The sequence below is a fragment of the Rhinatrema bivittatum genome, chromosome 1 (assembly GCF_901001135.1).
Source record: "Rhinatrema bivittatum chromosome 1, aRhiBiv1.1, whole genome shotgun sequence".
NCBI lineage: Eukaryota > Metazoa > Chordata > Amphibia > Gymnophiona > Rhinatrematidae > Rhinatrema > Rhinatrema bivittatum.
Genome location: NC_042615.1, coordinates 503376706 through 503399542, shown reverse-complemented (window position 1 = coordinate 503399542; position 22837 = coordinate 503376706). Strand labels below are relative to the sequence as shown.

The following is a 22837-nucleotide window of genomic DNA, read 5'->3' as shown; positions in this document are numbered from 1 at the left end:
CAGCCCTAGTGCGTGCGCGTGAACAGGCTTGCACGTGTTGGTGTGCGCGTGGGGTGGGGGATGGGGGAGGGGTGAGGGGGCTGTGCACACGGGGGTTAAACCCAACACTGAACCACACAGTCCCTTTCCCCGCCCCCCAGAAGGCACACACCAGGAAAAGCCGCGCACAGCAGGCTCTCACCACCACCACCGTGCAAACTGGACCACGCGGGGACATGAATAACATTAAAATCTGCTGTAACGATGCTGTCCTGCGACGGGGAGGGGACAGACAGAAAGGAAGGGAGTGCGGAAGCAGAAAATGATTGAAAGCGTCGGAAAATGTATTTCTGGCACTTCCAGTGAAAAGTCTCTCTTTAAATTATTTTGACACGCCGTTTGTTTCCCCACCATTCATGCAAGGTACATTTGAATGCCAATACGCAAACACATGCATGCGCCCCCCTATACCCACACAGAGAGAGATATGAAACGGAAACAAAATGAGACAGGTGGTTAATCCATCTATGCACATCGAAGAGCACATTTTCAGATTATTATTATTTTTTTTTGGATAGAAGAAAGGGGGCAGAGGAAGCTGGAGGGAAATAGCCTATACAGATTCATATGTTTGGGATTCCATTTCCCCTTTCACACCAAAACATTCTCATATTAAACAGAAAAGTACAACATAAAGTCAAAAACAAAGCCTGTCCTCAGTGTAGAGGACATCCTTAATAGGGAGGCCTGGGGGCTGAGACGAGCAGCTGCGCCAGGCTACATCCTTCGGTTCAGAAGCCACAGTCGTTAATCGCGGGTTGGACCAGCTTTCCAGACGGCATGGGGGGCCCCCCTGGAGGTGACCTGTGAGGAAGGGACCCTCCTGCAAGGTCCCCCAAGAGCTCCCGCCCAGCACCCCCCTCTGGACAACTGATATGTTATTCTAAGAGGAGCAACAGCAGCACAACCGGTGGTATCCTGCCACCGGACCAGAAATGAAACCTGAGCAGGGGCAATATGGACCAGCACCAAAGCCGGAGACCTGTCCCCCGCTGTACTTTCTGTAACCTGTAACCTTACTCCACTGCTACTGTTTTGTCATTTTTTTTTTCCGCTCTTCTTATTTAAACTGGCCACACATGTCAAATTGTCATGCCGATAAAAGTTATCCGAGTCTAATCGACGGCATCGCACCCCGCAAAAGGATCCGGCCCTCTCCAGGGCATGGCAGACTTCATTAGGACCCCCGCTGCCCCGTACCGCACACTCATTCCCCCCCCCCCCCACACACACACACACATGCCGCATTCTCCCCCCTCGCAAGACAGATCCAGACATTACAGGAACCCGCCTGCCCTCTGCCCCACCTCCCCAAACCAAAAACTAAAACTGAACCAGGATGCTGTGTGCAGGTGCTGATATCTAGAGCAGAGAGGATTATTCTTTTTTTTTCCTCCATTACTATAATTCGCTCCACACTCCAAGCTGCATCATCAATCACGCTGCATCCGAAAACCTCCTCATGTTCTATTTCAAACTCGGGCCTGCCCAAGTTCACCAAGAGTAACATCGCTTTTCCTTTATTTATTTTTTTTTGTTTTTTTTTTTGGAGGGGGTGGATGGGGTGGGGGGCGAGTCTGTACGATTCTTATGCAGCCTCCCAGTCCTACCTGGCTTTAATATATTCTGCACCACAAACACAGCATTGCTCGGGAAGGGGGCCGTGGGAACCGGAGAACAAGGCATGTGTGCGTAACTATATTTACTCTTTCTGCAGAGAGGGATGTGTGCACAGATAATTCCTCCGACCCTCCTTTCTGAAGTGAAGAAAAGCAGAGAGCACAGGAAAGTAACGGCTCTGAGAACAGCCCAGAGAGAGCGAGGCGGGGGGGGGGGGGGATGAAGAAAGGGACCGACACACGTTTGAAGACAGGCTTAGTAATAGGAGTGGAATTACAAATATCCATGTTGGTTTGCAAAAGTTTAAAATCGAAGGACCACCCCTCATCCTCCCCCCCCCCCCCCCCCACCACCACACACACACACACAGAGCACAAAAACAACGAGGTCTGGAGCACTGTACGCCCTCTCCGGACCCCTGGAGCCAGAGCTCTGCGCCCCTCCTCACCCTTCCACAAGCCACCCCGACTCCCTGCCCACCCCCTGCGCACAAACTGGAAGCGAGGGGAAAAGATTCGGAGACCGAGCCAAAGCGAGGGGTGGTTGGTGGGGGGGGGGGGGAGGGAGAATTGGTGCAGCGTCCCGGTGATTATCTAGAGCAGGCCCCCACCTCGGAGAAGGCACTGAGTGACAGGTGGGCACGTCTCCGCTAGCAACAGGGGCCCCGTGTGATGTAAGCACAGATGCTCCTTCGCAGATACTGCCAAATTGCCTTACTGCAACGGTCTCCCCTTGCAGGGCCCCTGGATCCAAGCCTTGCTGGGCCACTGCAGATGTTTTAGCGACATCTGAATTTAGGGTGCTTCGCGTGTCACGTTCTGAGGCACATGCATGGGTTTTAAGCCCCGGCCGACCAGCTGAGTGACAGCCCACTGGTAAAAAAAAAAAAAAATGACACCCGCCGATCCAGGTTCTAATTCCACCCTCTCTGCTACCAATTTAGTCTGTAGGCTCCCCTAGGTCATGTCACAATGTCACCCCTATAATCGCCGCCCGACTTACTTGTTGTGGAGGACGCACCAGCCACAGTGTGGGTCTCCGGACCCCAGGCAGGCGGAGCAGGTCTGGTACTGCTCGCAGCTCTCTACTGGCACGCGAACCACCTGTGGGGGGAAAAAAAAATGGGAGGGGGGGGGTCTATTTAGGAATGGTTGAACCAGGGGGAGGGGGGCTTCGGAACAAGGCCCTTCCCTCATCTCCCAGACCTAAACGCTGCAACCCAACTGCCTCAAAGCTACGGGCTAAAAAGCACAGGTCGGAAATATTTAACGATACAGGCAGTATGTATCTTACTGCGCTGATTACAGTACAGAGCAATAGTGCGATTAACAAAATCGGATAAAGGAGAACTTTCAACAGCTTCCATTCTAAGAGCGATACTGGAGCGGGAGGGCCGAGGATTGCAAGGGAAGAGGTCTCTCCGATTCCTTGTCACGGGCTCTGGCCCCCTCTTCTTCCACATCATACTTACCAGACTGTACCTCTCCGAACCAGGGGAGGAAATAGGGAGGGGGTCGGGGAGAGGCAGAGCGTTAGTGCAACTGAGCCTTAACGCTAGGGAAAGACTTAAAGCCCCAGGCCTCTCTCATTTGTCTCGCCCATCTTGACGAGACTGTAAGCCTCGTTCAGCTGGAACTGGCTCACATCCAGTATCACTATAAAAATAATAAGACGCAGTAGAGGTACGCTGCAGCGGGTCTGAATCCCACCTTTTTGAGCGTGCTATACTAACATACTGCCACAGGTTCACTGAAAAAAAAAGATGTTGATGCATTTCCCCGACTACTTGGTATAGTTTTGTGCATGAACAACTGAGACATCGGCAAGTCCGGGTTCCAAGCCCACCCTTGCCATCGGCCTGAGAGGGGAGCAAAGTTGTCAGAGCACAGAACCACGACACCTAAAAAAAAAAAACCAAAAAACCCCACAGGTTCCCAGTCTCACTTCTGCCATCAGTTCTGAAGTGCAAGGGCTTAATTGGTGAGGCCACAGGGCACACCCAGGACCCAACCCCACCCCTCCACCAGCAAATCTCATCCCAGCGGAGTCAAGCGCGGACAAGTAAAATGCCATTTTAAATGGGAGTTACCCGCCTCACTCCCCAAGAATTGCCCCTCCCCTCCCCAACACCGCTCACCTGCTTCTCACTGAGGAGGTAGATGGAGTGCCGATCGGGGCTGAAAACCATGTCACGGAGGATCGGCCGCCCCTCCACCACTGGCACCGTCTCATACAGCAACACGTCCTGGGTGCCATCCACTCGGATCTAGGGAAAAGAGGGAACAGGCTGCGTGAACGCGCGAAGGGTGGACGAGAGCAGACGGGGGCCAGGGCTGAGCATGCTGGGACCCAGAGCAGAACCTAAGGAGTGGGATCCCCCTTTTCACTGTGGGTCTTCGCCATCACCCTATCAATACAAGGTCCTTCCCCCACACCCCCAAACTCTATCCCGGGTCTTCTCACTCCAGTCTCCCCCCCCCCCCCCCCCCCCCCTCGATATGAAGATAAGATACGCCCTGCTGAGCCAGACCAAAGCTCTACCAGGCCCAAGATCCTGTCAAGGACAACGGCCAAGCTGGGCCACCAGGTCCCCAGCATATCCCAGGAACAGATCCCTTTCTTTATCGCTCACTACCGGAGATAAGCAGCGGCTTTCCTAGTTCTACCTGGCTAATAACGGTTTAGGAACTTTTCCTCCGGGAACTTATCCAATCCTCTTTTATATCCAGCTGTGCTACATGCCCTGACCACGTCCTCTGGCAGCAAATTCCACAGCTTGATTGTGTGCTGAGCGAAAAAAAAAAATAGTTTCTCCGGTTTCTTTTAAATCTGCTACCTGTTAGTTTCATGGAACGTCCCCTAGCCTTAATTCTATTTGAAAGGGTAAATATCTATTTATTTATTTATTTCGCATTTTTTTTATATACCGAGGTATAGCAGAGTTGCCTTCACTCCGGTTTACATACAAAAAACAACATGTTACATTGAACGATGTATGAAATTTAAAAAATTTAAAAAATTAACGATAAAGAGAGACTTAGCAAGGAGAATGAATATAACAAGATAACACAGGGTAGAACCCTGAATAGATGAACAGAGATATCTAATATCTATCCCCTTATTTATCTATTGCACCCCGCTCATGATTCTATAAACCTCTCCATCACACCCCTTCTCAGTCGCCTCTTCTCCAAGCTGAAAAGCCCTAGAGCTGTTTAAGTCTTTAAGAAATTTTAAGAAAATAAGAAATGTCATCATCCAATGAAACAACAGTGGCCGGTCTTGGTCTCAAGAACCTGGCAGCTCCCATAAAGCAGATCTATTTCCTGTGACTCACTCCCAGGGACAGCAATAGCTTTCCCTGTTTCTCCCTGGCTAATAATGTTTTATGGACTTTTTCTCCAGGAACTTGTCCAAACCTCTTTTAAACCCCGCTATGCCGCTCGCCTTCACCTTGTGTTCCGGCAACAGATTCCACAGCTGGACGGTGCGCCGAGTGGAAAAAATGTTTCCTACAATTTGTTTTGAATCTGCAGGTTGCTAGTTTCATGGAGTGTTCCCCCTTGTTTTAGTATTATTTGAAACATGGAATAGACATAGTTTTTGGGTACTTGCCAGGTTCTTGTGGCCTGGTTTGGCCTCTGTTGGAAACAGGATGCTGGGCTCAATGGACCCTTGGTCTGACCCAGTATAGCAATTTCTTATGTTCTTATGAAAGGTAAATAACCCGTTCCACTCCACGCTTGATTTTATAAACACCTATCATGTCCCCTTTCAGCCGTCTTTTTTCCAAGCCGAAAAGCCCTATCCTGCGTAGCCTCTCGTCACAGGAAAGATGCACCATCCCCTTCATCATTTTTCACACCCTCCTCTTCACCTTTTCTACCTCTGCTGTGTCTTTCTTCAGATGGGGGTGGCCAGAACCGCACACAACACTCAAGGTGCAGTCCCACCAAGAGCTGATAGAGGCGATATGATAGTTTCCATTTTATTCTCCTCTCCTTCCGTTTTATTTGCTCACGCACTGAGCCAAGGTTTTCAACGTATTGTCCACAAGCCCTAGAAGTTCCTTTTCCTGGGTAGTAACTCCCAATACAGAACCCAGCAGTGCACATCTGCAGTTAGGATTATGTTTCCCTCTGTGCATCACTTGGCACTTTTCCACATTAAATTTCACCTGCCATTCAGTTGCCCAGCTTCCTAGTCTCACAAGGTTCCTCGCAAACTGCTGCTGTTTTGCAAATTTGATCACTTCCCTTGTTCCTTTTTATGCAAAATGAAACAGCACAAGTCCCACTACAGATGCCTGTGGTTCTCCACTAATGACCTTTCTCCATTTGGAAAACTGACCATTTAGCTCTCGGTTTACTTTTAACCAGTTATCAGTCTACAACAGGACCCTGCCTCCTATCCCATGACTTTTTTAATTTCCTGAGGAGTCTCTCAAGAGGGGCTTTAACAAATGCCTTCTGAAAATCCAAATACGCTATATAAACTGACTCATCCTTCCCTACAAGTTGATTTTACACCTTCAAAAAAATCTAAAAGATTGGTAAGACAAAACATTTTCCCTTTACTATAACCATATTGACTCTTCCCCCATTAAGCCATGCCTATCTACAAGGCTTGTGATTTTGTTTTTAGCTTCTACCACTTTGCTGGCACTGATGTCTATAGTATCCCGGATCAGCCCTGGAGTCCTTTTTAAAACCTGGCATCATATCGGTCACCCTTGGGTTTTCAGGCACTGTGACTGTTTTAAATGATAAGATATAAATCACTAGCAACAGGTTTGCAATTTCATGTTTGAGTTCTTTAAGGATTCTGGGGTGGATGCCATCCAGTCACGGTGATTTGTTACTCTTTAGTTGTCAGATTGATCTATTACATCCCCCAATGATCACAGAGATTTGCTTAAGCACTACCATCAAAGAGTGTTTGAGGCGTGGGTATGTTCCCAATATCCTCTTCAGTAAAGACCAAGGCAAAGAATTCATTCCGTTTTTCTGCTATTTCTTTGTCCTCCCTGAGCACCCCCCCCCCCCCTTTGCCCCTCGGTCATCTAGCAACCCAACTGATTCCCTCCCAGGCCTTTTTTGCTTTGAATGTACTTGAAAAAAAAAATTGTTATTATTAGTTTTTTGCTTCTCTGGCAAGCTTCTCAAATTCTCTTGGCCTGTCTTGATACTATTTTATGCATCTAACCAGTCACCTCCCTCTTCTGCCTAACATTCTCCCTGCTCCCTGTCATCCCAGGTCCTTTCCCCTCCTCTCTGCCCCTTCCTGTCTCCTACTCCCATCCATTTCCAGGCCAAGGGTGGGGGCTAGAGGGGGGGGGGCAAGAGGAAGTAGAAGAGGACAGGCCCAGATGAAGCACAAGGCACAGCAAAAGATTCTCTCCTCCCCAAGCCTCCGATTTGTACGCCTTCATCAGAAATACCTACAGTACCTGAAGGTAATCCACTCTGATGTGCTGAAAAAAGTGTGAAAAGCGGAATATAAATCTAAATAAAATAAACAAGCCCTAGCTCAGCAGTCATCCAAAAATGTACTGCCCTAACCTCCAGTATATACTGCCCCCCACATCAGTCCTTGGGTTTTAATTTCCACTGCCTCCTGTGGATCCTCCACTCAACCCCCCTCTCACCCGGTGCATGAGTTCAGGCAGCCGGCAGCGAGACACAGAACCAGATTCCCCCATCCCCCCTCCCCGCACGTGTCCGTAGCATCAGGAAGCCTGACTCAGAGGAACGGGTGGTAACGGTGTCGATTCAAATAATGTCTGACTGGCACTGCAAGCACTCATTCAAATTTGCAACAAGTTAAAAATATAAAAAAAAAAGCCAGTGTGGAGGATTTCTTTAATTTGAAGCATCCTCTGAGCGCCGAAAATGAGAGGTGTGTGCGTGAGTGCAACAGCTGGAAATGGAGCCAGCCTTTACTATTTAATTTGTGAGCATGCCTGCCTGCTGCTTCTTCCTTTCCAGCCTTCTGACATGAGGAGAGAAGCAGCTTCCCAGGACAGCTTATTAAATGTGTCATATTTAATTCTTCTGCTGGGGAGGAGGGGGGGAAGGGCAGAGAAATGTCAGCCTAACACCAGAAATAGTGAGAGGGGCAAAGGGAGTTGTTGAGCTATTACCTCTTCTTCTACTCAGTCTAATGCAGGCAGGGATGAGATGAGTTAGTTATCAGAGGTGTGTGGGTGTGTGTATGTGAGAGAGAGAGACGGTGTCAGTACTGGAACACAGGGCAGCAGTGAGGTGCATTATCAGAGGTGTGTGTATCTGTTTGTGTGTGAGGTTGTCAGTACTGGAATGGCAGGCAGGAACGAGGTGTGTTATCAGAGCTGTGAGTGTCTGAGGGTGTCAGTACTAGAATAGCAGGCAGGAATGAGGTGTGTTATTAGAGCTGTGTGTGTGTGAGGGTGTCAGTACTGGAATGGCAGGCAGGAATGAGGTGTGTTATTAGAGCTGTGTGTGTGTGTGTGTGAGGGTGTCAGTACTGGAATGGCAGGCAGGAATGAGGTGTGTTATTAGAGCTCTGTGTGTGTGTGTGTGTGTGTGTGAGGGTGTCAGTACTAGAATAGAAGGCAGGAATGAGGTGTGTTATTAGAGGTGTGTGTGTGTGTGTGTGTGTGTGTGTGAGGGTGTCCGTACTGGAATGGCAGGCAGGAATGAGGTGTGTTATCAGAGCTCTGTGTGTGTGTGTGAGGGTGTCAGTACTGGAATGGCAGGCAGGAAAGAGGTGTGTTATTAGAGCTGTGTGTGTGTGTGTGTGAGGGTGTCAGTACTGGAATGGCAGGCAGGAATGAGGTGTGTTATTAGAGCTCTGTGTGTGTGTGTGTGTGTGTGTGTGTGTGTGAGGGTGTCAGTACTAGAATAGCAGGCAGGAATGAGGTGTGTTATTAGAGGTGTGTGTGTGTGTGTATGTGAGGGTGTCCGTACTGGAATGGCAGGCAGGAATGAGGTGTGTTATCAGAGCTCTGTGTGTGTGTGTGAGGGTGTCAGTACTGGAATGGCAGGCAGGAATGAGGTGTGTTATCAGAGCTGTGTGTGTGTGTGTGTGTGAGGGTGTCAGTACTGGAATAGCAGGCAGGAATGAGGTGTGTTATCAGAGCTGTGTGTGTATATGAGAAGGTGTCGGTACTGGAATAGCAGGGCTGCTGCAGGGTAATCGGGAGTAGTATGTTTAGATCTCATTTCTGAAAAAGCAAGAAAAGTGCTAAATCTTATTACTTTAATTTATGCAATTTTGGCTGAACGCCTCACTGGCAACTCTATTTTTTGTTCTTTTGATATATATATTTTTTTTTAATTTCCCTCCATCTCACTTTCACTTACTTCCTTGCTATTCCCCGATTTTTCTTTTTCAAAGATAAAAAAAGAGAACAAAAAAAACATCCCTCTATTCTTCCAAGCGAATGAGAAGACAGAAAAAGGAGCTCCCTGCCAGAAACTCTCACCGCTCTCTCTTTATGTGTGTGTGTTTGGGCGGGGGCTCCTGGCAATCTCCTCCTGCTCCTTTCAACTCAGCTGGATCTGACATTCTTTGGACCATAGCGTCATGAGTTTTCATTCACAACTCCCATGGTTTCATATCCCCTGCCATCTTCCCACTAGCCCGGTCACTACAGTGGTATTCCTGGCTGGGAGGAACCTGGTATAAGTGCTCCCCTGCACTTGACCAGTAGCTGTCACAGTCGGCAACCATACTCCCCACATCCCCCACCTCCAGCATCCCCCAACCCTGACCAAAACCAGGGAGCAGAAGCAGAGTTCGGGAACTGCCCCACCCCCGCCAGGACCTCTGTATGGAAGTGCACAGCAGCACCAGTGAGCTACCAGACCAGCCCATGTCTCTCTCCATCTCTGTTCAACTATTACTGTATTTCTCTCTCTGTATCTCTCTAATCCCGTCTTGCTGAAATTCAAGAAATGTTATCGGCATGACCATTTGCGGGTCCCTCTAAAAATCTCAGGGCCAATATTCAGCCACTGAGCAACTTGGCTAGTTACATTTCCGGCTAATAAGTAAGGTATATTCCGTGACGAGGTCACTCCACTGAATATACCTGGCTACCTTAAAGTTAGCTGCATATGTTAATCTGGCTGACTTTAGGACAGGTCAGCAGCACGACCAAAGTTAGCCACATAAGTTAAGCGGCTAACTCCACTCCTCCCTGAACGCTCTCGAACTATGAGGCTAAATTTTAGCCACATATGGCTTTGATTCAGAGGCATGCTAAGGGGGGGGGGGGGGTGAGGAGGACTGTCCACCCCAGGTTACGACAAGTGGGGGGTGCCAGCGACTATGTGACCAATCAACCTCTTGTCATTACCCGGGAAGAAGAAACATTTTCCAGCCAGGAGCAGCGGGCCGGCAGGGAGCCCAAGCCCTGCCGGCCTAAGAGAACAGGCCCGGAGTGGAACACCCGGGGAGACGGCCACTGTTGGAAACAGGGTGCTACGCTTGACGGTCCCATGGTCTGACCCAGTATGACACAATGGACTGATTAATATTAAAAGCCAAGACCACTTTCGGGAGGAACTCGGAGCGAGTATGAAGTTCCACCCTGTTGTGGAAGAATTACAAGTAAGGTGGGTAGTGTACAAGAGCCTGAAGTTCACCAACTCTTCTCACTGAGGTTATTGCAACCAGGAAAACCACTATGTTAAGTATTTAAGGGAAGGTGTGTGCAAAGGTTCAAAAGGCAGCCTCATCAACTGTGAAAGAACTACGTTCAAGTCCCAAGACATTGGAGGTTTTTGTATGGGAAGTTTCACGTGCCATAAACCTTTCATAAATTTTGTAACCAGAAGATGGGTTAAGATAGGCTTATTGTCTATAGTGTCATGATAAGCCACTATGGTGCTGAGAGGAACTCTGACCAAAGATGTAGGAAGCCCTGAGTCTGACAGTAGAAGCCAGTAACAACAACTGTTTTGCTTTGCAGTAGAATGGATCTAGGCTATGTTGGCTACACCATTTTGAATATCTATTCCATTTAAAAGAATAATTGCATCTAGTTGAGGGCTTTCTAGCTGAAAAAACGTTACCTTCAACATTCCTGGGTAGTGATAGATCTGCTGTCACTGAGCATTCAACATCAAAGCTGTGAGACTGAGGGATGTCAAGTTCAGATAATATAGCTTTGCTTCTTCTTGGGTTAGTAGGGTAGGATTGGAGGACGGATGGAAAGTTGTATGAGATACACAAACCAGACTTGTCTGTTACGCGTGCCGTCCGTGGCAGACCCGTGGCACGGCCCCCTCACCTTTCTACAGTGACTCCAGCTTCTGGTTCCTCCTCGCTGGCGGCGGTGAGTGTCAGCTCCATCCTCGGAACTCCCCCGGCGCATCTGGCCCTGCCGCAGTCCCCAGGGTTCCCGGTCTTGCTACCACTTCTCGTCGGGCCTCTCTGCATGGTCCGCGGAGAGATGTTGCTACTCGCACAGCGCCCCTCCCTAGGTGTGCACGTGCGCACCATTGATCCTTAAGTAGGGACCGCAGCGGGATCCTAGCCATGGCCCCAGATGATGACATCAACATAACTACAGTATTTAAGCTCGGCTTCGCTCCCTGGCGTTGCCTTTGCAACAGGTCTCCTCACTGGTCGAGTACTCATTGCCTCCTAGAGATTTGTCTCTTCCCTGCGTTCCTGTTCCTCGTTGTTCTTGGTTCCTGTCTCCCCGTTCCTACCTTGCTTCATTCATCGGATTGACTACATGGACTTTGACTTTGCTTTGCCTGACTTCGCCATTGACTCTCTCCAAGCCCGGACCTTTGCTTCGTCTGACCACGCTACTGCCTATCTCCAGACCCAGACCTCTGCTTCGCCTGACTACGCTACTGCCTATCTCCAGACCCAGACCTCTGCTTCATCTGACTACGCTATTGCCTATCTCCAGACCCAGACCTCTGCTTTGCTTGACTACACTACTTCCAATCTCCAGACCCAGACCTCTGCTTCGCCTGACTACTCTATTGCTATCTCCAGACCAAGACCTCTACTTCACCTGACTACGTTATTGCCTATCTCCAGACATAGATCTCTGCTTCACCTGACTACGCTCTTGACTATCTCCGTGATCAGACCTCAGCCTTGCTTGCCACTGCCTTCGGATTGCCACCAGCCCTGACTCAAGCCCTGCCCTTGGACACCTCTCCAGCTTACTCCCTGGACGTGGTTTCTTCAGGCTTTGGCCTGCTTTTTCTCGAGTGCCCTCTGCCTGCCTCCGTTCCATTGGCACCCGAGTTTCCAGGACAGTACCCAGTCCAGAGTAAGACTGTACCATCTCTCACCTGCTGTCTCTGAGCTGAACCAACTCTTACTTCGACTACATACAGAGGCCCACCTAAGTCCTGCCTGCCCCGGTACCCAAAGCTCAACCCGCAGGGAACGAGGGCTGGTATAGGTGAAGCTCCAGTGGCCTCTATCAGACCACTCCGCCTGCCGACAGTGGGGACCCGTAGGTCCTTACCTATGAGTTGCATCAATCTCATCTCGGCCCAAGGGTCCACCTCCGATGCAACATTGTCTGGGCCATGCTGGGGCTATAAGGATCATTCAAGCATGATCTTGAAGAAGTTTCTGCATTGTCTTCGTGATCAGTGGTATTGGTGGAAAAGTGTACAAGAGGCTTGTTCCTCAAATGAGCAGGAAAGTGTCTTGAGCTAGTCTGCGATCACTAGTAAGAATGGAGCAAAACTGGTTACGTTTTCAGTTTTATTCCATTGCAAAGAAGTTGACCAATGGGCGACCCCATATGTTGAACAGTTTGTTGGCAGTAGAATGTTGGAGAGACCATTTGTGAGGGTGAAACACCATACTGAAGCGATCCACCAATGTATTGGATATGCCTGGAAGATAAATGGCTTGCACTACAGCTTGATATTCGATTGCCCATTGCCAAATTTTCAGTGCTTCCTGTCAGTGTCCACAACCTTGTGCCTTCTTGTTTGTTGATGTAAAATATTGCCACTTGGTTGTTGGTTTGGAGCAAGATGCTCTTTCCACAAAGAAATATAAAAGTCATGAGTGTGTTTGTTGATTGCTCTTAGTTCCAGGAGATTGATCTGAAGTTGACTTTCCTCGAGAGATCAAGTGCCTTGAGTCCAAAGGTCGGGGTATTTGCACCCCATCCCTTCGTGGAGGCAGCTGTCATTAATGTGACTTAATGAGGGAGAAGTTGAAGGGGAGCTCTGTTCTGAAGAACTTGAGGCATCAGCCTTTTTCATTTCTTATGAAATGTGGAACACGGATGTCAGTGGTTAGGTTAACTGGTCCCATTGATTGAGCACCCCACTGTAGGCAATGGATGTGTAGGCGGATAAGTGGGATGATGTATATCGCAAATGCCATAAATCCTAAAATGACATAAGTTTATCAGGCTGTGAAGCGCTGAATTGTGAGCAGCTTTTGGATCAATGAACACATAGTGGCCACTCAATCTGTGGGCAGAAATGCTTTCTGCTGTAATGAATTGATCCATGCTCCAATGAATTGTATGCACTGTGTCAGGACTAGATGAGACTTTTCGAAATTCACCAGAAAACTGAGGTCTTATAGAAGACAAATCATTTTGTGTAAAGAAAGCACACTCTTTCCAGAGAGAATGCTGTAACTAACCTGTCGTCCAGGTACGGGAACACCTGAATACTCCATCAACACAGATGGGCCACTACCACTGCAAGGTACTTGGTAAAGACTCTCAGAGCTGCTGAAAGGCCCTACAGGAGTATCTTTGTATTGGTAATGAGCAAAATCCACTTTGAAGTGAAAGTAGCACCAGTAGGAAAGGAGGATGGTAATATGGGCATATTATACATCAAGGGAGCACATCCATTCCCACTGTTGAATAAAGTGCAGAATGGTGTTGAGTGAATTCATTTTGAATTTCTCTCAGTGCAGATACTTGTTCAAGTGTCTCAAATACAGAATGGGCTTCAATCTGCCCAATTTCTTCGGAATGAGAAAATAGCAGGAGCAGAAACCCTGCCTGTTCTAACATTTGCTTTTGGAGAAGAGATTGCGATAGCTGAAACTGATCTGGATGGAGAGACAAGCAATGCAGAAGGAATGCTAGCCGGGAGAAATGGTACCCAGCGTGCACAATGCAGAGAACCCAACAGTCCTCGCTTATCTGGCGCCATGACTCCAGGAAGGTTTGGATTCTGCCCCCAACTGGAATGGGGTATTGCATGGTGAAAGGGATCAAAAACTGGGCCCAGACTTTTGTTGGGCCTGTTGCGACATCTTTGGTTGATGGCATTCCCTCTGGCAATGCCTGGCGGGAAGCTGTTGAACCAGAAGAGGTGGGCAGCAGTACTGTTGAAAAGGCCTGAATGTTTCTTATAGGAAAAGGAGGAATGTTTCCAAGAGGCTGTCGATAAGGATTGGACCGCCACATTCTGTTCTTTAATTTGGTAGACCATTTCTTTGAGCGTTATACTGAAGAGATCATTTCCTAGACAAGGGTGGGCTGCAAGTTTTTCATAGACATCTTTGCAAGTGCTACTAGCTCTAAACCACATCATTCACTAAGCTACTATGGAGGCTGCTAAAGTTCCTACTACAGAATCAAATGATTCATACACTGTCTTATGACTTCCTCTCCATCCAGCAATGACTGAGGGGAGTAGATTTTGCCACAGTCCATATGGACAAATGGTTTTAGCTTTTGTATACAATCATGACTATATCCGGCCATTTAAAACTGAGTGATGCAGGCAGTTAACATGGAACTCTGAAATACTTTCTTTACAAAATTATCCAGAATTTTATTATCCTTTCCTGGCATGAATCCTGGTTTTCTTCACCTTTTTAGGGTGGACTCAACTACTATGGACTGGTGAGGGAGCTGGACTATTCCACAGCCTGGAGACTTCTGCATTCTGTATTTGAGGTCCAGCTTTCTGGCTGCTGATATTCCAGAGATGGGAGTTTCACACATTTTCATTTGCAAAGTGTTGAGAAGGTCACAGGTCATGAAAGCCACAGGTTCTGATGTCTAGTATCTGAATGATTCCAAGAACATCTGATCAGGGGTCTTTATACTTACATACATTAATATTTAGTGTCTCAACAAACTTCAAATAGGTAAGGTCATCCATAAGTGAGGAATGGACCAGGACATCTAGAAGTGGATCAGAGAGAATTCCTGTAGCCCCTTCCTTCAAACCAAGCAGTGAAGGTATGCTAAATCAGAATTGCAAAGACGACATTAGTGACTGTGGCAGTTCTTCCGGTTGTCGCAGAGGGGAAATAGCTTGATCCATGGTCTCCAAACAGTATGTCTCCGCTGCAATTGATGATGAAGAACCCTAAGTGCAGTGTGAGGGAGCGTACAGAAAACTCCCTCAGACTACCTTAAAGGGCTGGGGCACAGCTGTCTCACCTGGTCCTCCTTAAGGTTGAGATCCTCACGAAGCCCTTCATCAGAGTATAAGACCTCAGGGCCTAGAAGGGTTAAGCGGGCCCCGGGGAACAGACTGAGACCCACTGTATGAGAAAACCTGCTACGTTTAAGGTTTGAGAGTGATTAAGTTAAGACCTGCTATGTATAAGATTCTGACTTGCCTGGAGTCAAGGTGAGCTGCCTATATTGTTTTGCTTTGCACTGCACTTTTGTTTCACTATAAATAAACTGCACTTAAGGAACAGCCAGAGTCTGTCTCCCTTTTTCCTCTGGCTGTTCCCCAGCTGCTACCGTTCCGAGTTACCACATGCAGGTTCTGATGATGTGTTAACAGCAATCGGTGATGTTGAGGCTGCAGTCTGAGAAATTGCTGTGGCAAAAATGGAAAGAAGCAGTTGGAAAGTTCCTCCCGGCTTTCTTGATAGTGAGGAAAAGAAATTCTTTATCATATCTACAGCCTTGTCGAGAGATTGCCATGTTCTCTGTCATGGTATAGGAGGAGGAACAACATTTTCTTCTGGTACAAGGACAGACTCTTGCTGAATAATAGGGGCCCACTGAAAGAATAGTATTATGGAGCAGACTGGATCCGGAGTTTCTAAGCATAGGCCTTGCGTCAACATTTGAGAAGGAATGAGGAATCTTTTGATTGGAGGAGGCAGGGATAGGAAATCCCCTGTTGCCCTTGCTCAGGACTGAGCTGCATACAGCTACGTAGGCAAAGAAGCCTGCAGGATCTGAGGCTCCAAGTTCTTTGAAGGAACAGAATCAGAGTGCCTTCTGGTTGTATACATTGAAGTGGATCCACTCTTTCTGGCACTGAGATACAAGGACACACCAGAGTGCATCAATGATGCACGGGCTGCATGAAGGAAAGTTCTCGATGCATCATGCTTCAGCTGCATCGACAGGAGAGGGGTAGAGTGCGCCAGTGGATCCTGCTTCAAATGCATCAATGGGACATGCGTGGATAACACTGATGCATCGTGCACCGGCATTGGATGCATCAGCGTACCATGTATCAAGGGGTCCACCGCAGTTTAGTGTCTTCTGCACCATAAGTGCTGATAAACCATGCGCTGATGCCAATGCGTCTCACTTCTTATGCTTCTTCGATGCAGGCACTGGTGGCTCTGCTGAGTGGTGTTGCTTAGTCTTCGAAGCTTGCTGGCCAGTTCCACTCGAATCAGAGGCTTCGGCCTGGTGCACCGATGGGACAGTCTTGGAGGAGCTGCGGCTCAACTCCCTACCTGGTGAGGCAGGCAATGCTGCACTCTGGGAACAGGATTTGCTGCAACCTCAAAAAAACGATGCAGCTCTTCTATTTTGCTGGCGGTTAAGACTGCGGGGACATAAGGCCACATGCATAACAGTTTGCCTGGTCATGGTTTTAGCCCTAAGCACCGGTAGCAGAGTTTGTGGCCGTTGTTGAGGGACACAATGTTACCACAAACATAACTTTTAAAGACACTGACCACTGGTTTCTTTTCACCTGACATGGTGAGAAGACAAAGTATGACCAAGATCTTCTTTGGTCTATTTTTTTTTGGTAGCACTGTAAAGTGCTGTTGGGTTTGCTGAAGAGGCAGCGAGGCAACAAAACTGAACATTCATGGAAGAAAATTCTTAAAGAACAACAGTTTGGAGATATTTTTATTTATTTATTTATTTTATATACCGTTGTTTCAAATAAAGTTCACAACGGTTTACAACATAACATACATATTATGGCATGACTTATATAATTCAAAAAGACACACAAAAAAACAGTCTCCAAACAATAGCTCACTTAATCAAAGCTTAACTACATTTATTTATTTTATAATTCATCTATTTATCACTGATCCAAAATTGTAAAAAACAAAATCAACTTAGATTGTATAAAAATACCAGTATCTACTAATTAATTGTTTAGACCAAATTACAATCGCCCGAATACCCTCTCTATATCAATATACCCAACACCTCACAATCACACATACATCAAAAAAACATGTAAATCAACCCACAAACATGTATAGCACTCGCAATCAAAACATCAAACACAAAAAGACATAAAACACAAAAAAGATGAAAATGACAAAAAAATTCCCCAAAACACTAAAAAAATGTGTAACATCTGACAAGTCAAGCTGCCTTTCTGTTGTATGTACTTTTGTCTGTGCTTTAATAATGTTATCTTAAATTGTATCAAATATCTACACTATGGTTTTCAACATTCATTGCCTCCAATCTATTACACCAGCAGTCAACGCCGGTTAAAGCCCAACAAATGTCATCTTGAATCGTGTTCTATATCCACTCTGTGGTTTTTCACGCTGATCACATCCCGAACGCGGAGCCAGCAACAAACGCCCGTCGGCCCCAATAGTCTCAGGATATGCACTTTGCTCTCATATTGTATCCATCCACATTCAATCCACGGCAGCGCTCATCGGAGCCCGACAACTCTCAAGAATTAAACTCTTTCAAGGGAACGGTCTTCCTGAGTTTGTGTAAACTTAGCAGTGTTGAAAAACCATACATACATATATAATGACAATGTAATCACCTTCAGTGTAATCAAGTGAGATATAGATCTATGGAGTGTTCTAGTGTTTTCACTAAAGGTACTGGGATAAGAGGTTAGTGGTTTATAAGATATGTTTCAGATTTTTTATTTTGGCGTCGATGGGACATGATGAGCTGTTTAGTTCTATTGTTAGTTTATTAATGTCTTTGACCTTATTGGTGCTTGTTCTGAGCATAGGTCGTTTTAAGTTGTCCTTATTGGTGCTTGCTCTGATTTCAGAATTCCCCCCCCCCCCCCCCACCCTGCGCAGAATTGCCAAATTCTGCACAGAAAATGGCAGATGAAGGCCCCGGCATGCTGTGAATGGAGTGCGCGCTGCTCGCGGCGAAGATGAAGGCCCCAGTGAGAGTGTGTGTGTGTAGAGAGGTGTGTGTGTGAGAGATGGGGGAGTGGGGGGGTGTGAGAGGAGGGGAGGGGGAGGGGTGTGTGAGAGAGAGAGAAGGGGTGAGAGAGAGCAGGGGAGGTTTGTGAGAGAGGAGGGGGTGTGGGAGGGGAGGGGGAGAGAGTGTGAGAGAGAGGGGGAGGGGTGGGAGAGAGACAGCAGTGAGGTGAGAGAGCAGGGGGGTGAGAGAGCAGGGGGTTAAGCAGAGGGAGCCTATATTAGGAGTTTGTGAAGGAGTGTGTATGTGTGTGAGAGATTGGGAGCTGGTGTGTATGAAAAAGGGATCCTGTGTATGTGACAGTTTAGCCTATGTGAAGGGATTGTGTATGTGTGAGAGAGCCTGTGTGAAGATGTGTGTGAGAGAGAGAGACATAGGTAGCCTGTGTGAGGGTGTATGCGTGAGACTGAAAGGGAGCTTATGTGGGTGTGTATGCAAGAGAGAGGGATCCAGTATGAGGGGATGTGTGTGTGCGAGAGAAAGGGGCTCTGTATGAGGGGATGTGTGTGTTTGAGAGAGTGAGGGAGCCTGTATGAGGGTGTGTGTATGTGTATTAGAGAGAGGGAGCACGTGTGTGAGAGAGGGAGCGACAGAGGGAGCCTATGTGAGGGGCAGTACTGAGAACGGGGTCAAACTCTGGGACTGGCGATAGAGTGGAAGGGGTTGAGCCTAGAGGTGGAGGGGAGAGATACTGGCAGGTGGAGGAGTTGGGGCCTGAAAGGGCAAAGTGGCCAGGGGAGTAGGGAGAGCGAGTGGAAGGGACACTCTTACAGTGAATTTCCAGGGAAATTTTGATTAAAATATTTAAAATTCTGCATCTCTAAGTAATAACTTTTTTCTGTATTAATTTAAAATGTAATTACTTAAAGACTCATATAAATTGTGTTATTTTGACCAATATAAAGGAATTTAAGTTTTTGTGCTCAGAATTTTAAGTTTTTTGCGCTGAATTCCACCAGGAGTAAATTAACCATGTTTTCAGTTCACGTTTGAATTTCTTTCTTTCTGGGGTCAGTCGTAGTGTCTCTGGTAATGAGTTTCATAGTATTGGGCCAGCAATGGCGAACACACGGGGTAGATTTTTAAAAAAAGCATGATCGCGTACTTTTGTTCGCGCAGCAGGCGCAAACAAAAGTACGCAGGATTTTATTAGATACGTGCATAGCTGCGCGTATCTTATAAAATCCTGGATCGGCGTGTGCAAGGCTGCCGATTTTGGGCAGCCAGCGTGCGCCGAGCCACGCAGCCTGCCTTGGTTCCCTCCGAGGCCGCTCCGAAATCGGAGCGGCCTCGGAGGGAACTTTCTTTCACCCTCCCCTCACCTTCCCCTCCCTTCCCCTACCTAACCCACCCCCCGGCCCTATCTAAACCCCCCCTTACCTTTGTCCCTAGATTTACGCCTGCGAGAAGCAGACGTAAATCTATGCGCGCCAGCGGACTGCTGGTGCGCCGTCATCCGACCCGGGGGCTGGTCCGGAGGCCTTGACCACGCCCCCGGTCCCGCCTCCGAAACGCCGTGTCCCGCCCCCGAAACGCCGTGTCGTTTGGCCCCGCCCCCAACACGCCCCCTTAAAGAAAACCAGGGACTTACGCGCGTCCCGGGGCTCTGCGCGCGCCGGCGGCCTATGCAAAATAGGTGCGCCGGCGCGCGAGGGCCCTGCTTGCGTAAATCCGGGCGGATTTACGCGAGCAGGGCTTTTAAAATCCGCCCGACGGTCTCTTATTTTTGTTAGACGAGTATTCAGTAATGTTGGCCCAGCTAATAATCCTTGCTTCTGAGATCTTAGTGATCTCTGTGGTTTGTACGGTTGTAGTCCTATGGCTGCCAGAGTTGGGTTATTAGAACAGATGGTTGTATGTATTAGTGTTACTACTTTGCAATGAAGTCGGGATTGTACAGGTAGCCAATGCAGAGCTATCAGCGAGTGCGTGATGGGATCACATTTTCTTGATCCTATTAAGAGCCTTGCTGCGGCATTTTGTAGAAGTTGTAGCTATTTCATTAGACAGTTAGGTACTCCTAGTAAAAGCAAGTTACAGTAGTCTTATGTCAGAGAAGATGAGGGTCTGCGGGACCGTGCGGAAGTCTTCATGAGTCAGCAATGGTGTCAGTCTTAATGGAACCTGTTTTAATTTATTTATTTATGTGCTTTTCCATTGTTGGGCTTTCATCTGTCTGCATTCCTAAGTCCCGTACTTGGTCAGAGGGGTGTAATTTTAAACTAGTAGCTAGAGTGTAACTAAGAGTGGGTTTCTTCTTAGCAGTATGATTTCAGGGTTTGTTTTTTTTTTGTATTTAGGGTTAGTTTGAGTTGAGATAGCTCATATTGTATTGCTTTCATATGTGAGAGGAGAAACTTGAGTACATGTTCATGCTTTAGCTCAGACAAAAAATGGCTGAGGAGAGGCTCGTAAGGAAACCCACATGGAGCTCCAAGCTCTGGTGCTGCCAGATGACGTCACCCCCGTGTGTAATGGCTAATTCAACCTGCTTATCAACCGAAAATGAGAGATTTGGAATGTAAGAGAAATACCAGAGAAAAGAGGCGAAGGTTACAGAGGACGTGGCCGGAGGAGATGAGTTATATTTTGGGGGAGTGGAGGGAGTGTTGGGCAGGGCCACCATTATTTTGTATTTATTTATTATTTTTAATAAAGCAGTAGGTTTAACCCTGCCTTGGCCATGATCGTCCAAGTAATCATGTTCCCAGTCAGGTTGGACAGGAGGGTGTTAAACAGCACCTCCGCCCTCCATATTGTACAGGTTCTCACGCTCAGCTAAAAGGCCAGGAAGGGGATGGCCTCAGCTCATGGTGCAGGCCCTTTGCTTGAATCTTAGCCAAAAGGAGGCCGAGAGCAGTAACACGAAAGAGCACAGAGAGCGAGAAAGGCAGCAGTGTGAGGTATGTGAAGAGCGGTAAGACAGGGCAAGGCTGCAGATGCAATTAAAAGTGAGGAGCAGGAGTTTTGACCTGGCAGTAGCACTGGAAGGGAAGCCAGCGAGACGCAAAGTTGTTAAATCTCACGAAAAAAGGCCCTTCCTTTCAAAACCAATCCAAACCTCTTTCAAAGTCTGCACAGCCTCTGATGTCCACGCCAACAAAAATCACAATCCCAGACTTTAGTCATGTAGGAAACCCATACTGCACTTACATATCATCATGCGTGCACTGATGAAAGCAACACACACACACACACACACACATTCTTGTCCGACTCCCAGTGCGACTATCTGTATGGGGAGCAGCAGGCCACAGGAATGGCTCTTTAGCCTCTCCTGGTATGTGCCTTGGCAAGGCAAAGAAAGTTTAAGTCCCTTTCTTCCTTTCTCAGTCTTTTTGGCTAAAATCCAAGTGCAGGGCCTCATCCATGAGCTGAGAATGGCCCCTTGTTGGCCTTTTGGCTGAGGCTGAGAAGCTGTACACTATCTGGGGGTGCTAATGCCCTGCCGACCCACTCCACTGGGTACTTGATTTCACGGTCACTGCAAAGCAGAATGATTAAACCCAATGTGAAAAAAATGTCTTTAGGAATTATATATGAATACGTTTTTTTTGTGTGTGTGTGCTTGCTAACCGTACGTATGCTTTATTTCTTTGATTTATATTCCACCTTGTAGCACTTGGAAGCAGATTACATTCAGGTACTGTAGGTACTCCCCTGTCCCCATAGGGCTTTCAATTGGTACCTGAGGCCAACGGAGGATAAAGTAACTTCCCCAAGATCACAAGAAGCAACAGTGGGATTTCAACCCTGGTTTCCCTGGGTCACAGCCCACTGCCCTAACCACTAGGCTACTCCTCCGCTCCTGACAGTCCCCCAACCTGGTGGAGAAAGGGAGCTGTCCCTTTAAATAGAGGCCTCTCTCCCAGCCAGGCCAGTGGGCACCATCACTGCTCCCAGCAACTACTGGACCGGCCCTCACCCACCTCACCTCCAAGCCCAGGCAAGGCCAGGGAGCCTATAGAGCAGGGGTCAGGAACCTTTTTGGCTGAGAGAGCCATAAACGCCACATATTTTAAAATGTAATTCCATGAGAGCCATACAATATGTTTAAAACTAAATATAAGTAAATGTGTGCATTTTATGTAAGATCACACTTTTAAAGTACAATAAGTCTCTGAAAATATTACACCAGGCCTTAAGACACCAATACATCTCCTATTAGGAAAACGGACCAAGTCAGGCTGCTATAGAGTCCTACACAGAAACTACACGCCAGCAGAAAACCTCACCTGAATCACGTGCTGTCCCTCACCTAACATAGAATAAAGAGACCAAAACGCATAACAAGAAGCATACAGAAAAAAATGAATTGGAAACTGCAACAAGCCAGAGTCTCTGTATGCAGTGTAACAAAGGAAAAAAGAAACATCACCCATCCTTATAAAACAAATCAAGAAATATAAAATCATCAGCAGTAAAACTGTACTAACAAAAAGAACATATTTCGAAACAGCTAATGAGTGGAATATCCAATAATTAAAAACACATATAAAACATTTCCAGATACCAACAAAATATTTCAAAATAGCAGACACAAAGACCCAGTAATGAAAAATAATAAGGATACAAAAATTTTTTTGCTCTGCATACCTGGGAACGTTTGATATCCAGGTGTCCTGAGATTGTTCTGAATTAGCAGGAGGTGGGGTGGTTTGCTTGGAACTTTCTCCTCTCTCAGTCACATACCAGCGCTCTCTCTCACACTGGCTCTCAATGACACACCTATACACACATGCTCTCAGTACTCACATATACACGTTTTTTCTCACTCACTTATATAGGCTCTTAATTACACATTTA

At 47.4% G+C, this 22837-nt stretch overlaps 1 protein-coding gene across 2 annotated transcripts in view; it reads right to left on the bottom strand.

The window, feature by feature from the left end:
* Positions 1–22837, bottom strand: part of PLXNA3 (plexin A3) — a 314146-nt gene that overhangs the window by 243513 nt on the left and 47796 nt on the right. For both annotated transcript variants that reach the window (XM_029610331.1, XM_029610339.1), the window contains exons 4-5: positions 3797–3925; positions 2662–2762 (exon numbers count right to left, since the gene is read on the bottom strand). In XM_029610331.1, coding sequence (XP_029466191.1) covers positions 2662–2762; positions 3797–3925 — 230 coding nt within the window. The remainder of the gene's footprint in view (positions 1–2661; positions 2763–3796; positions 3926–22837) is intronic.